The 13,191-nt window shown below is 32.8% G+C and overlaps 1 protein-coding gene across 5 annotated transcripts in view; it reads right to left on the bottom strand.

Moving 5' to 3' along the window:
* Nucleotides 1-13,191, bottom strand: part of LOC124361723 (anoctamin-7-like) — a 168,653-nt gene that overhangs the window by 3,838 nt on the left and 151,624 nt on the right. For 4 of the 5 annotated variants that reach the window (XM_046815657.1, XM_046815654.1, XM_046815655.1 and 1 more), the window contains 7 exons: nt 12,489-12,655; nt 11,996-12,124; nt 11,792-11,885; nt 11,065-11,270; nt 5,947-6,171; nt 3,371-3,529; nt 19-3,287 (listed from right to left, as the gene is read on the bottom strand). In XM_046815657.1, coding sequence (XP_046671613.1) covers nt 2,976-3,287; nt 3,371-3,529; nt 5,947-6,171; nt 11,065-11,270; nt 11,792-11,885; nt 11,996-12,124; nt 12,489-12,655 — 1,292 coding nt within the window. In that variant the 3' untranslated portion in view covers nt 19-2,975. The remainder of the gene's footprint in view (nt 1-18; nt 3,288-3,370; nt 3,530-5,946; nt 6,172-11,064; nt 11,271-11,791; nt 11,886-11,995; nt 12,125-12,488; nt 12,656-13,191) is intronic. The other variant, XM_046815656.1, reaches the window with a different exon arrangement.

Raw genomic sequence — 13,191 nt, 5'->3', positions numbered from 1 at the left:
GTGTGGCTGAGAGTAGACCTTTCCTAGGAGAGATTTCTCTATCGATTTCTATGTACAGGGTGTAAATCCCGAAAGATCCCGAAAGCAATAAAACTTGGTGCATCATTACTGCACCTATAAATCTACTTTTTAAAGTAACTTCCAAATTTTTTATCATGTCAGGGGGATCGCAAGGAGTTAGAGCATACGTCGAGTAAATAAAATTAAAAGTTTCTATTAGTAGAGTACAATTTTGCAAATAAAACCTGAAAAGGTTCATTCTAAAAAATTACACTGGTTTAAAGTTTGAAGGATTTACAATATATGTCCTGTTATAAGTGGTTTAATATTCTTGTTTTCGCTCAAGTTGTGAAAGTTAAACTTAATAAATGTATACTGGACTTAATAGTTTGTAAGATAGTTAGTGACTCTTCACATCCAATGGAGGATGGTTCTCAAAGCGTTCGGCAAAAAGTTGTAACATAAGCATAGCTCAAGATTTACATTATTTTAAACAAACATATTTGATGTGAATAAATTGACTCATAACAGATTAACTCATAAACAGATTCTGCTACATAAACATTTTTCTTGGGCTTAACTTTAATTACCATATATAAGTGGACGTGGGTATGAAAAGTTCCACGTAGCAATCACTTCATTCACCAGTATTGCAGTCAGTATGTAGACGTGCTACCAGAAAGATTTATCATCCATTCCTGACAAGGGCCGGCCCATACACAACTAACATGAAATTATTTTGTATTTATTCATTGAGTTGAATGTTTTTGTGGATGTGTGTTTATTTATCCATCTGTATTTAATTTTATTTTTGACTACATGCCCGATTTCTAACAATTTCATGACCTGAAATGACAATGGGACTGGTAATCTATTTAAAAAAGTTGGATTTACGATGGAAAGGCATGTTCATTATTTATTTATTGTCAAACATCAATTCAGGAGACAAAACATATTAAACTGTGTTTTTTTATTAAAGAAAAATTTCAGTCCATGTACTGAATTTTCCAACACTAAAGATCCAGATATGCTTTATAGATGTTGATCGAAGTTTGAGTATGCCATTTATACCTGGAACCTGTGCCAGATTTACTGATCTTGAGGCCTATGACAAAATTTTGTCCAAACCCCTGTGTTAGATGAGTTATTATTAACTTAATTTAAAATCCATATCTTAGAATGAAAAGCGGCTGCACAGGGCAATTGATCGGTTGAATGCTCTCAAACATGCAATGCTCTCACACATGCAATGCTCTCACACATGCAATGCTCTCACACTTGCAATGCTCTCACACTTCAATCACAATCGTAGCTCAAGTGTGAGACCATTGCCTTCCAACCAGAAAATATTGTTGTAAAAAAGTTAAAACCAAATTAAAACATGACATGAAGAGAGTGGTTGGGAGTACCAATCTATCGCCATGCTGTAGACAATGATATTCGAATCCTATACACAGTATGTATCTGAGACCTCGTGCGGCCTGGGCCTTAGTCAGCCTAGTGGCAAATCTGGCACTGCCGGGATAGGGGTGAAGATTACCGAGATAGTAATGGAGGCTTTGGAAAGAAAATATTTTTGACACTGATATTTTCTTACCAAAAGTCACGAATTTTGGAAATATGAGGACTGCTATGATTGCTAGATTGATTTCCATATATCTCTGTGGTTTGCATAGTTGGGCTACAGGTTTGTTTTTTAAAGTTAATACAAGTTTGGATGATAATATTTTGTGGGAGAATTGGTAGAATTCTGAGATGGGTTAGAGTTCCACAAACTATGTCAATTTCTCAGAAAAATTATTGATAATGTCATAGTGCATCAACTGGTTTTTATCATAAAAATTTCATAATCTCTTGAAATAAACTTGCTAATTATAATTCTTACATCTATGACTGAAAACAGATTAAGGAAATAAGGCACTTGTAGTTGTTATGTGTTTGTATGAAGTGAGCGAACAACTAAATGTACTGCTGTACTTTCTGACTCTTCACATACTTACGGACTTACACTACGAAGAGAATAAATAGTATTTTAGCCAAATATTCAAAAACAAAACTCTTAAAAAAATTTAATTTAGTATATAATGTTCTGAGATAACATATAGTGACTAAAACATAATTGGACAAAATAAAATTGTTTTAAATTTTAAATCATTACTGGTGCATAAGTTTTACTGGATATGAAGAGGTATTCCTACTTAATTATCTGTAAAAAAGTGTAAAAATCATATTTTTATCTACCAAAGCATATAGTATTTATTATTTTTGTCCTACATCTATTAAGATTCTCTACCGTTAAAATAAACAAACAAAGAGAGAAAGTCGATCAACAAGAGTGTATACGTATTAAGATATGTTGGTTTGTAGCAAATGGAAATTTCTTTTGTTGCACACTTTTCTACAATTTAATGGAATAAAAAAATCTTTATAAATTCATAAAGGGTCTATCAAAATTGCTAATATTCTAACATTATAAATTACCTACTTATTATCAATTTCAGTGCTATTAAAAGGCATTATTATACAGCATAAATAATTATTAGGGTTCAATTTAGTTGATGTATACACCATTACAACATGACAATATTTACCCTTTAATGCTGTTGAGTCTAATGTTGATACGATATTGTTATAAAATTGTTTTTATAAAACAGTAACAACTTCATTATCTTAGGAATGTAAATTGACTTAAATTATTTGTTTATCGAAATTAAAACTGGTACTCTTCTCCTGTTATTGCTTGTATCAATAATAATGAACACATATCCTAATTTCATTTGATATATCGAGAATAAAACAACACTTACATCGGAAACATCTAGCGGACTATGTAAAGAAATAGCTTATTAAATAATAAGATTATCACAGATCATTTCACGTGAGACGCGATCAACAACATTTTCACCACACTTTCCTTGTACAAAAATATACGTTCAGTCATTATCACTCGAGTCTCAAAGGGTGGTAATATCGTGTCAAGATGTTTGGCTTTTAGGCCGGGGTCTGACTCGTTCTATGGAACGTGTGGGCGGCTGGTGTATGTTGAGGGTGGTCATGGAGCGTCGTGGGGGCAGATGCGGGGGGAGTGACGTCAGTTGTATGGGGATCGTCGGAGGCTCTGACCCCGTCGGGGACAGCAGTTGTATAGGTATCGAGGGGGGTAGCTGTATAGGTATCGTGGGGGGCTCACCCCCTTGTGGGGACACTTCTCCGCCTCCCAGCTCGGCGGTCAGGTCCAACACCATACGTTTAGATATGTCTATACTATCCTCCACTCCAGCTGCTACCTGCGGAGAAACAGATACAATTACAATGCACTCTTTAGCCTGTCAGCTAACTACGGAGAGAAGCGGAAGCGAAAAGCACTTACAAATTGAGCTGGCAAGTATGAAATCACCTTCATTATCGAATCCGAATCCTGGAGAGCCTGTTTGGCAAGATATCGCTCTCTTTTTATTTTCAGCTCCAGGCTCTCTGGGATATCAGGGACTAGGACGTCAATCAAGCGACACACTCCAAACACAACATGCTGTAAATTAAAATTGGTCAACGTCAAAAGACAATAGACAATTTGCTGGCCCTTAATAATTTTCAATAAAATTACAATAGGCTTTGTCAAATATTTAAGCTTAATTACTAGTCTATTCTACGGTTAAAAATCCTTAAAATCAATTTCACAGCTAAAAATTAATTAATATTGCAGAAAGGCCTATATTTAGCCAACAATACAATTTACTATTAAAAACCTGAAATGGTCAAGTTTAAGCACCAAAGAAAGAAATTGAACATTTAATGCCCAAGGTTGTATGGCAATTCATGGTTTTACTTAATCTAGCTCTCTACATATTTATCTTATCTTTATTCCTTGTATTGTAGTGATCAATATAATTTCTTTTCAAAACCACCTGTGATATTTTTCTTACATCTACTAATACCTCATAAATATACAGATTTATACAAGTTAAAACACCAATATTTACAAACAAAGATTTATAATGATCTGATACGGGTGCGTTACTAAAACTCACAGCCTTCTTTTGGATTACTAGCACTTGATCAGTACCTGTACCACTACCCCAAATTATTACACCATATCTAATAATACTTTCAAACAAAGTAGACAATTTTCATATAAATTTGTGACACTAATTGTTTGAATGTACATAATAAGTAAATGGCCCTAGATAATCTTTTATACACATACTCAACATAGCCAAGATAGCCTGATGTCCAGTATTATTCCCAGTAATTTAAAAAAAACTTCAGATTCAAGCACAGACCTATTAGTATACTTAAGAGTTACAAACAAATGTTTTGTTTTTTTTTTTACATTTAAATAAAGACAATTTACATTAAACCAGTTAACAGTTTCTGTCATGGTAGTCACTACCAAGATGTTTAAGTATAGCAAATCTATATGACTATTTAACAAAGTGGTATCATCAGTATATATAGTAGCAAAACTAGAAATATTAAAACTTAAATAATTAATAATACACAAGAGTCGAGTTAGTATACTTCCATACAATTATCAGATTAACTGAATTCATGCCCAAACAGTCCTCTTTTTATAAAGACCACAATTTATGAAACTTAAAGAAAACCAGGAAACTACAAATGTTGTGTACACACACATGTATACATATTTATACAGGGTGTAAAGTAAGTCCTGATACACCTGGATATATCCAAAACGGATTGAGATATCAATGTACGACCTTCACAATATTGATTAAAATACTTTTGTGGATTTTTTGTAGGATAAAAAGAAGGGGATACCTAACTTAAATTTTAATTTGCAATATAATATTATTCAATATAAATACAACGACATAAAGAAAACTTATCTTATGACATTATTACCAAAAGTTATGGGCTAATAACTCCTTACATTGTAATGCACCTAGAAAAAGACACCTCTTACAAAAGCTATGCACAAAAAAAATTAGATACTACGTAGAGGGATAAGCTTGACACCTCAAAAATCTTAGTGAAAGATATCACGCATGTATTGTGTTGATATGTGCCAAACATTGGCAATGTCTCTACAGATTATTATTCTTTAGGATTATTTTCCCATAACTTATGCTAGAAACGTCATAGAGTGTTTTCTTCATGTCGTAGTGTTTCTTTTAAATATACCTTTAAAACGACATACCAATTACAAATTTAATTTACAAATTACAAATGTACTTCAAATTACAACTCCTATGAATTGTAATTTGAAAATTTCAAGTTAACCCCTTCTACCCCTCTTGAAAAGAGGGAAGGAATTTTTAACCTCCAAAAAATTGGATAAAGGTGTTTTAATTTAGTATGGTGAAGGTTATACATCGATACCTAAATGTGTTTGGAATATATTCAGGCATATCCGGACTTAATTTACACCCTTTGTAAATATTTTATTAATATTTATTAATACAATATATTTACTATCAGCTCTCTAATAAATACTATAAATAGTGAATTACCACTTTATATTTATTGCTTTTCATGCTCAGATATATGTTTTTATCAGTTATTTTTGTGCTCAATATTTAATATTTTAATACTTCACATTTTTTAAATAGAATCGCCATAATACTGCAACGCTACTCCAAGTTTTAAAAATGTTCTGTGGCTAATGATGTCTGGATTTTTACCATTTGTTATCATTATTAAGAGTGATTTAAGATGTTATATTAATATGTGCCCATAGCAAAGAACTAAATATATGCGTAAATGATTTGTATATTTTTATAAAAATAATTAACTTTTATAACATATTAGAACAGGCTGTAAAAATATTAGTTTTTATCAGCACAATTTCATTTCCAATTATGACAGTTGTAAAGGCCGCTAATGTTTCTATCTAGAGAATCAAATCACTAATATTATGTCATAAACTCTCAGTGGTGTAGCCCACTGCTATGGTACCGGTACTGAAAATGTCAACACGATACTCACTTCAAATATAATGACAAAAGCGAACTGGACGGCTAACAGCCTCCAAAAGAACGGTGTGTGGTTTCCGTTCTCGTCTCTCAGGCCTCGGTAGCGACATTGCTGCTTGTGGGCGCCGACCGGAGAGTACGCCAGTGTGAAGTTCACGTAGCCCGATAGATCCCAGTTGTAGTCGTACTGGTACAAGAGTTTCGGCAGAAACTCTGATGTGAAAGCTATCAGGAAACCCTGAGGAAAAATAATTTACTTTTTTTAACATTTTAATTCAGTACAAGTCCTTGCTAAAATCTATATATATATATATACAGTGTATATATATATATATATATATATAAAACACCGATATTATATGTGGAAAGCTATATGTTACACAATGATTAAGTATAACATAACTTACTTATTAATTATGTATTATATCAGGAATATTCAAATCATTAATAAGTCCTCTACATGACCATGATATAAAAAATAGAAATATAAATCAAATGCAAGATTTTAATAGAAAGAAGTTTTGTTATATACAAAATGTAGAATCATAATATAGGTGTGGAAAATTATTATTAAAACAAGTTTATTGTTTATTGACATTCTTTTGTACATTATCAAAGAGATAAGAACTTGGGTCATAGAAATACATGTTAAAATTCAGTGGTTAGGCATTGTCACTCCATTGATAAAATTCATCAAGTTGGTAGAAAGGAGAAGTTGAACTATATTCATCTAATTTTACCTAGATAACACGCCTGAAATCATATTTTTCAATCTTATTTTTGATTATTTTAATCAAATTACACAGTATATCTAGATTCAAACAGGATAAATATAAATATGTGATTAAGTAATAGGATAATATTGTTCTTTTTAAAGAGGTTGTTTAAAATTGTAATAAAGATGATTCTAAGTAAAATTTTTCTAATACAGCTAAAATAACATTAGTTTAATATTCTATATTAATACCATCTTATAAATTTAAATTTAAACTCTATTACGTTTTTATAAGGTATTGATTTTTTAAACAAAGTTATGAAGTTCTTAATAGACATGTAATTTTTGTGAATAAGCGCATAAAAACATGCTTATAAAAAATAGGGTAAGATTACTAAAATTAGAACGTTAAATCGGATAAAGATCCAGGTAAAGTCCATTTAAGCTCAGAGTATCTAAAGTTATATTAAGTGAAATATAAATTGTATTATATTTAACACAATAATATTAATAATAAATCTTTATTGTCACAAACGTTTCATAATAATATACTACAGCTTAAAACAGATGGCATTTTCAAATAAAACCTACATTACTCTTGTTTGAGAAAATCCAAACAACCAAACATAAAATACAATAAAACACTCAAGACAGCAATAAAACACACACAGCGTATTAATTACTTATACTGATCATTAATGTTGATATTTCAAAGCATGACATTAAAACAGTTAAATCAAATGAAACACTGGCTGCTTTTGACATTGGGAGACTCCTTCTACCTCCTACCAGAGTTACAATTACTACGGTAAACTGGAACTAAACTTGCTCCTAGGATTTAATGATAATATAAAATAATTTTCCACCGTCAGACTCAAGCCTCGTCATATGAGCAAAAACCAGCTTAGAATTGGAATTGGCCACATTTATTGAACTGTTGAGAATTCACAATTTTTTCATAGCCAATAATAGCCTCATCCTAAACATGCAAAAAACCAACTTCATTTAATTTAGAAAAAAAAACAAAGTAGGAACACTTTTGAAAATTCACGTTTGTAGTGATAGTGAATTTGTATAGGAAACAGAAAACAATACATTTTTAGGTCTACATGTGGATAAACAAGAAAGAAAGAAAGAAGCAAGGGCAAAGACAGTCTCAGATTCAGCTTGGATGGAAAGATACTGAATGATCCTCTTAAAGTAGCAGAACAACTAAATAATTACTTCATATGTGCTGCTGATGAAGAAATAGTTAAAGACAATGTAACAAGAGCTGCCACAGTCAACCCAGTCACATTCATATGCAATAAATATCTCTCAGAACTATCATTCAACAATTCAGAAGAAATATAAAACAAATTCAGTCATTTAAACCAAGGTGGTCTTCAAGACTGGATAAGTTCCCCCACAACTTGTAAACGTCTGCTACAAAGAACCCATAGCTCCGTTAACAAGCATTATTAATTAGTAATTTAAATAAGGATTATTTCCAAGTGATCTAAAATGTTCTAAAGTCTATATTAAATACAAAAACGGATCAGTAACAGATAAAAACAAATTATAGACCCATATCTATAATCTACGCCTTCTCTAAAGTAATCGAAAAAGTGGTGCTTGCAAGTTTAATACAACATCTAGAGGATAACAGCATGTTAACAGACATGCAACATGGATTTCTAACAGGGAAATCAACTTAAACAGCAATAATCAGCCTCGTGGAAAATATAATTGATCATCGTGTAAACAAAAAAAACTAGTTACAGGAATACTACTTGATTTCAGCAAGTCATTTGATTCCCTAGGGTACGATCTCATCCTCCTGAGACTTGAGGCATTAGGCATAAATGGAGCAGGAAATCTTGGTTTCAATCGTACATAAGTGATGACAGCCAAGGAGTTAAAGACTACATCCAAAAATATGGTGCAGTGTGTGAAATCCAATCTCAAGGCAATAATAAGAGAGGTGCCTCAGGGTTCGGTTCTGGGACCAGTTCTTTTTATTTTATTTACCAATGTTATGCCACAAAACCTTGGTGATCTGAAAAATTGTTTAATGTATGCTGATGATACTACTCTTATAGTAAGCAATGAAACAGCTTGAATAAGGCCTATCAGTACCGCAAGGAACATGACTTGGTTGCAATCACTTAAAAACAAAGCAGAGATTTTTAGGAAGGAGAAACGACACACTAGGCCTGGATAATGCAGAGCAAGAAGACAAGCTTAAACTGCTAGGATTGACAATCAATGCAAACCTCACTTGGACAAAATAGTTTCCTCTTGTCTGTGTGCTGTGAAGAGACTTAAACAAGTAGGTGATATTAAAAATGCCAAAACAGGATATTTTGGACTCTGTGAATCATTAATTAGATATGGCCTTATATTTCGGTTGGAACTTTACTCAGCAACATGGAATGAGTATTGATTCTGTAGAAACGTGCTATAAGCGTACTTGCAGATTTACAACCTCTAGAGACTTGCAGTACATCTTTTAAGAAACTGGGAATCATGGCAGTGGTCAACCTTTACATCCACTTATGCTGACAATAAAAATCCACCACGTAACAATAACATCCACAGCTATCACATCAGACAATACAACAATAGACAATAGACTTAATTTGTACAATTTATTCATAGAAAATTACAAAAGCGTGAAAAAAAAACAAAGTGCCATAATATAGTAATCACATGGTCTTGTTAGGTAAGTTAAAGTTAATCATAATGATGGTTCAAAGTTCTCTAGTTCAAAAATTCGTCAATACAAGAAAATTAATGTTTAAAAAGCCATTTTTAGCTCTGCTTTGAGATTGCCTTGTGTTTTCATATCCGCAGGTAGACAGTTAAGCAACTTCGAACCCGTGAAGGATGGTTTCTCTTTGTAACGGGCTGTACGATGTTCTGGAAGTGCGAAGTCAGCAGCACGGTGAGTGTTTTATTGGTGTATATCATTACATCTTCTCAAGTTCTTACGTCCATACATAATTGTCTCAAGGATATATAATGACGCCACAGTCAGGATTGAAAGTCTTGCAAAAGCTGCTCTGTAACTCTCCCTTGGCTGTAACCCTGCTAGAACTGTGACACATTTTTTCTGTATGACCTATGAATATTTGCTGCACTGGAATTACCCCAGACCAAGATTCCACAGCGAAGATGAGTTTCAAAAAGGATGAAATATGCAATAGTTGCAGTGCTGACGTCACTTATTAATTTCACTCTTCGAATAAAGTAAAGTCCTGAACTCAACTTCTTACAAAGGTTTTCATTCCGTGTTGCTGAGTAAAGTTCCACTCCAAATAATAAGGTCATATCTAATAAGTGATTGTCAATTGTAACGCCTAAATATCAAGATTCTTCCGCTACATCGATGTTTGGCAAAAGTCCTACTTCACATATTCTACTCCCCAAAACTAGTTGTTTTGTATTAGTTTCATTTAGCACCAGGTTATTATTGTGGCAGTATTGTGTAGCCATGTTCATTTCAACGTATTAAGAAATTTCAAGTGATTCTGGATGTTTATCACTAAGGAGTAGAATAGTATCATCTGCAAACATAATAGTTGATGCATATTCTTCCAGGTATCTGGCAAGATTGTTTCTAAATAATATGAATAAGACAGAGCCGAGAACAGAACTCCTCTTGAGGTCTCTAGCGGGCTAGATCTTACTAAGCGAGTTACACCCTTGTCTGTGTATTTTAAAACAACCAGCTGCTGTCTGTTTGTCATGTAACTGCTCAACCATCGCAAAGAAGTATCCGATATACCTAAAGCCTCCACTTTATTTAGACGTTGTTCATGGTTAGGACATTCAAAAAGCCTTACTGAATTCGAGTAAAATGGATGTGGTTGTATTCCCTTCTTCAAGATGGTCTAAAATATACTCTATTAGGCTCACTACAACAGATATTGTGGATTTACCTTTTATAAAACCATGTTGTTTATCAGTAAGCAGATTGCATAGTACAAGATGGTCAACAAGTCTATTAAGGGCCACTTTTTCAACTGTGGGTATCAAGGCAATTGGGCGATTATTGGTTTGCATCAGAGGTGCTACTCTGGTTGAAAAGGGGTATTACCTTGGTAAATTTCAGTCGGGACCGGAAAGTTCCTTCTAAAAACCACTCTAAATTGCCTGCAGACTCATCTCCTAGAACAACTGAGAAGAATGAGAGGACAGGATCTGAAGAGGGACTCAGCAAATGGTTGACAGAACGACCCAACTACAGCCAAGCTAAGCTCTATAATGACAATGATTTCATCGCATATCAACATAACCTATTTTATTTGACCATGTAATTTTTGAAGTTAACAAAATTGTAATTTTACATTATTTAAACTGTTTACCCCTTTGTATTTCACTATGCATTGACAAATAAAGAAATTGATCGATTACTGGTAACTGTTTACTTACATTACTTATCACAGCAAGGTGAGCGAGCATGTGCAGGATTTTGAACCATATTCCAATGTTTTCTGCTCGCTCCGCCACAATTCTTCTGTTCTCACAGACAAACTTTTGTGCATCCAGTCTAATCTCTACCCAGTTGTTCAAAAGTGCAAATAAAGGTGCCAGCGGAAAAGCGGCCACAAATATGGTAATGAATCCGAATTGGAGGACTGAAACAACAATTCAGTTTTAAGGAAACATATTCTTATCAGTATCAGTAAAAAGGATATCTAAAAAAATGTCTTGATTAATAATAAAAAAAAATGTGTAAAAATGTACAGACAACTAGAATACTCTCTATTGGCCGAGAAAGGTTGCTGTGTAAATGAACATTTTCAATTTGTATAATATGAGTAATTTTATAAGTTTGAAATAAGTGGTCTTGAAAGTAGTTTTGAATGAATTATGAATTTTACAGTTGAACAAAATTATTGGATGCTATATTTGGTTGCATGTACAAAGAAGATATTGATAGCTCTCTACATATCAAATTAAATCAAAATATTTAATAGATTTTAGAAATTGTAGAAAGTATGATACTTGTCTATAGTTCTTAATATCCGTTTTGCCTTCCTTTTTATAGAGTATTACTTTTGTGATTTTTTGTTTACTTGGAAAATGATTAATTAGTTTGATTTATAATTTTTTATCAGGCTTATTGGGATATTTAGATAAATATCACATCTCTCACCCATTTCCAAATACTCTTCAAAAAGACCTTCATTATCTACAAGTTGGTAGTCTTCTTCCCACCTGGTCTTTGTGTGCTTCTTCGACAGTTTCACCTGATACAAAACACAAAACTTAGAAAACTACTTAACTATTGATCTAATAACAAGGGTAATTTGTTTCTTAGGTTAGCACTTATATAGTCAAAGTATAATGTGGATCATACCCTCTTGTTGTGCCACCAAGCTTTAATTTTTGGCAGAAGAATTTCTTGTGCGTTGTTAATTATCTGCTTGCCAATCATAATGACAGCCAGTTGCTGAGCGAGTTCGATCAAACAGCCGCCGGCACTGCACTAGAACAACATAGCTTGTCAGTTGTAGGATAAAATCTCAAACTCATTCAGACAACTACTTTCTGTCCATAATGGTTTGCATAGTTTTGTGACACAATACAAATGTTCAGAAGATTTTACAGAAGATCTTCCTATGACTGTAACATGTCTCCAGAATACTTAAGATGTGTTTTCAAAAGGAGTTGCCCCCAATACTCGTGTTATATTTCCCAGAAATGATCACAAAACCACAGGATATAGTCATTTTAATTTTATTCATACATGATAAATAACTCCAAATTCAAGAGGATTATAGAAGCATGCAAGAGAACAAATGTGAATATACTGATACAGAAGTAGTGAACAACTAGATAAATAGACTTACATCTTCATTTCTAAGGCTTAAGATAAGAGTATAATTCCCTGGATAGCCCACAAAACGACCTTTAAAGAAGGCTATATAGAAGATAGATGAGTAGTAATTGACAAACTGGAAGATGAACACCTTGAAGGTTAAGTTGTCATCAAACTCGGTCTGTGTTCGATGCATTTCTGTAAAACATACAGTTGTTTTAATTATATTGTAAAAAATACACTTGAACATTTTTTTTGGTGATGGAAATCATAAATAATGTATAGAAGAAAAAGAAGGCCTACTTTGCCAAAAAAGTGTTAAATATGGTAAAAATTAAGCTAACTTTAAAATTTATTGATAAAAAGCTGACTTTGATTTATACATTATGTTTTATGATTATCAAAAGTATAATCAACTATATTTATTTCCTGCCCAGGAGTAGGTGGAGAATCAAGCACTAGCACCAAGATGTATGTAGAGTACGATACAAGGTACACGCTCACGCTGTATTCATCTTGCTCTAGGCCCATTTTAACCATAATATGGTTATGGCTTAAGATATACAAAAGATCTCGCTGCTATGAGAATCTTCTCTGCAGAGAGTCACAAAGGGTGCAGATTTTGCCTAAGTTCAAACTCGTGGCATATTACAATAAAAAAAATTATAAAAATCTATTTTAAATATTTCATGCATGTGTATTTGCTATATTCATATTTGACAGTCTGACGAACT

Source organism: Homalodisca vitripennis, chromosome 5 (genome assembly GCF_021130785.1).
Source record: "Homalodisca vitripennis isolate AUS2020 chromosome 5, UT_GWSS_2.1, whole genome shotgun sequence".
Lineage (NCBI taxonomy): Eukaryota > Metazoa > Arthropoda > Insecta > Hemiptera > Cicadellidae > Homalodisca > Homalodisca vitripennis.
The sequence above is the reverse complement of the archived record's forward strand: the minus strand, read 5'-3'. Positions and strand labels throughout refer to the sequence as shown.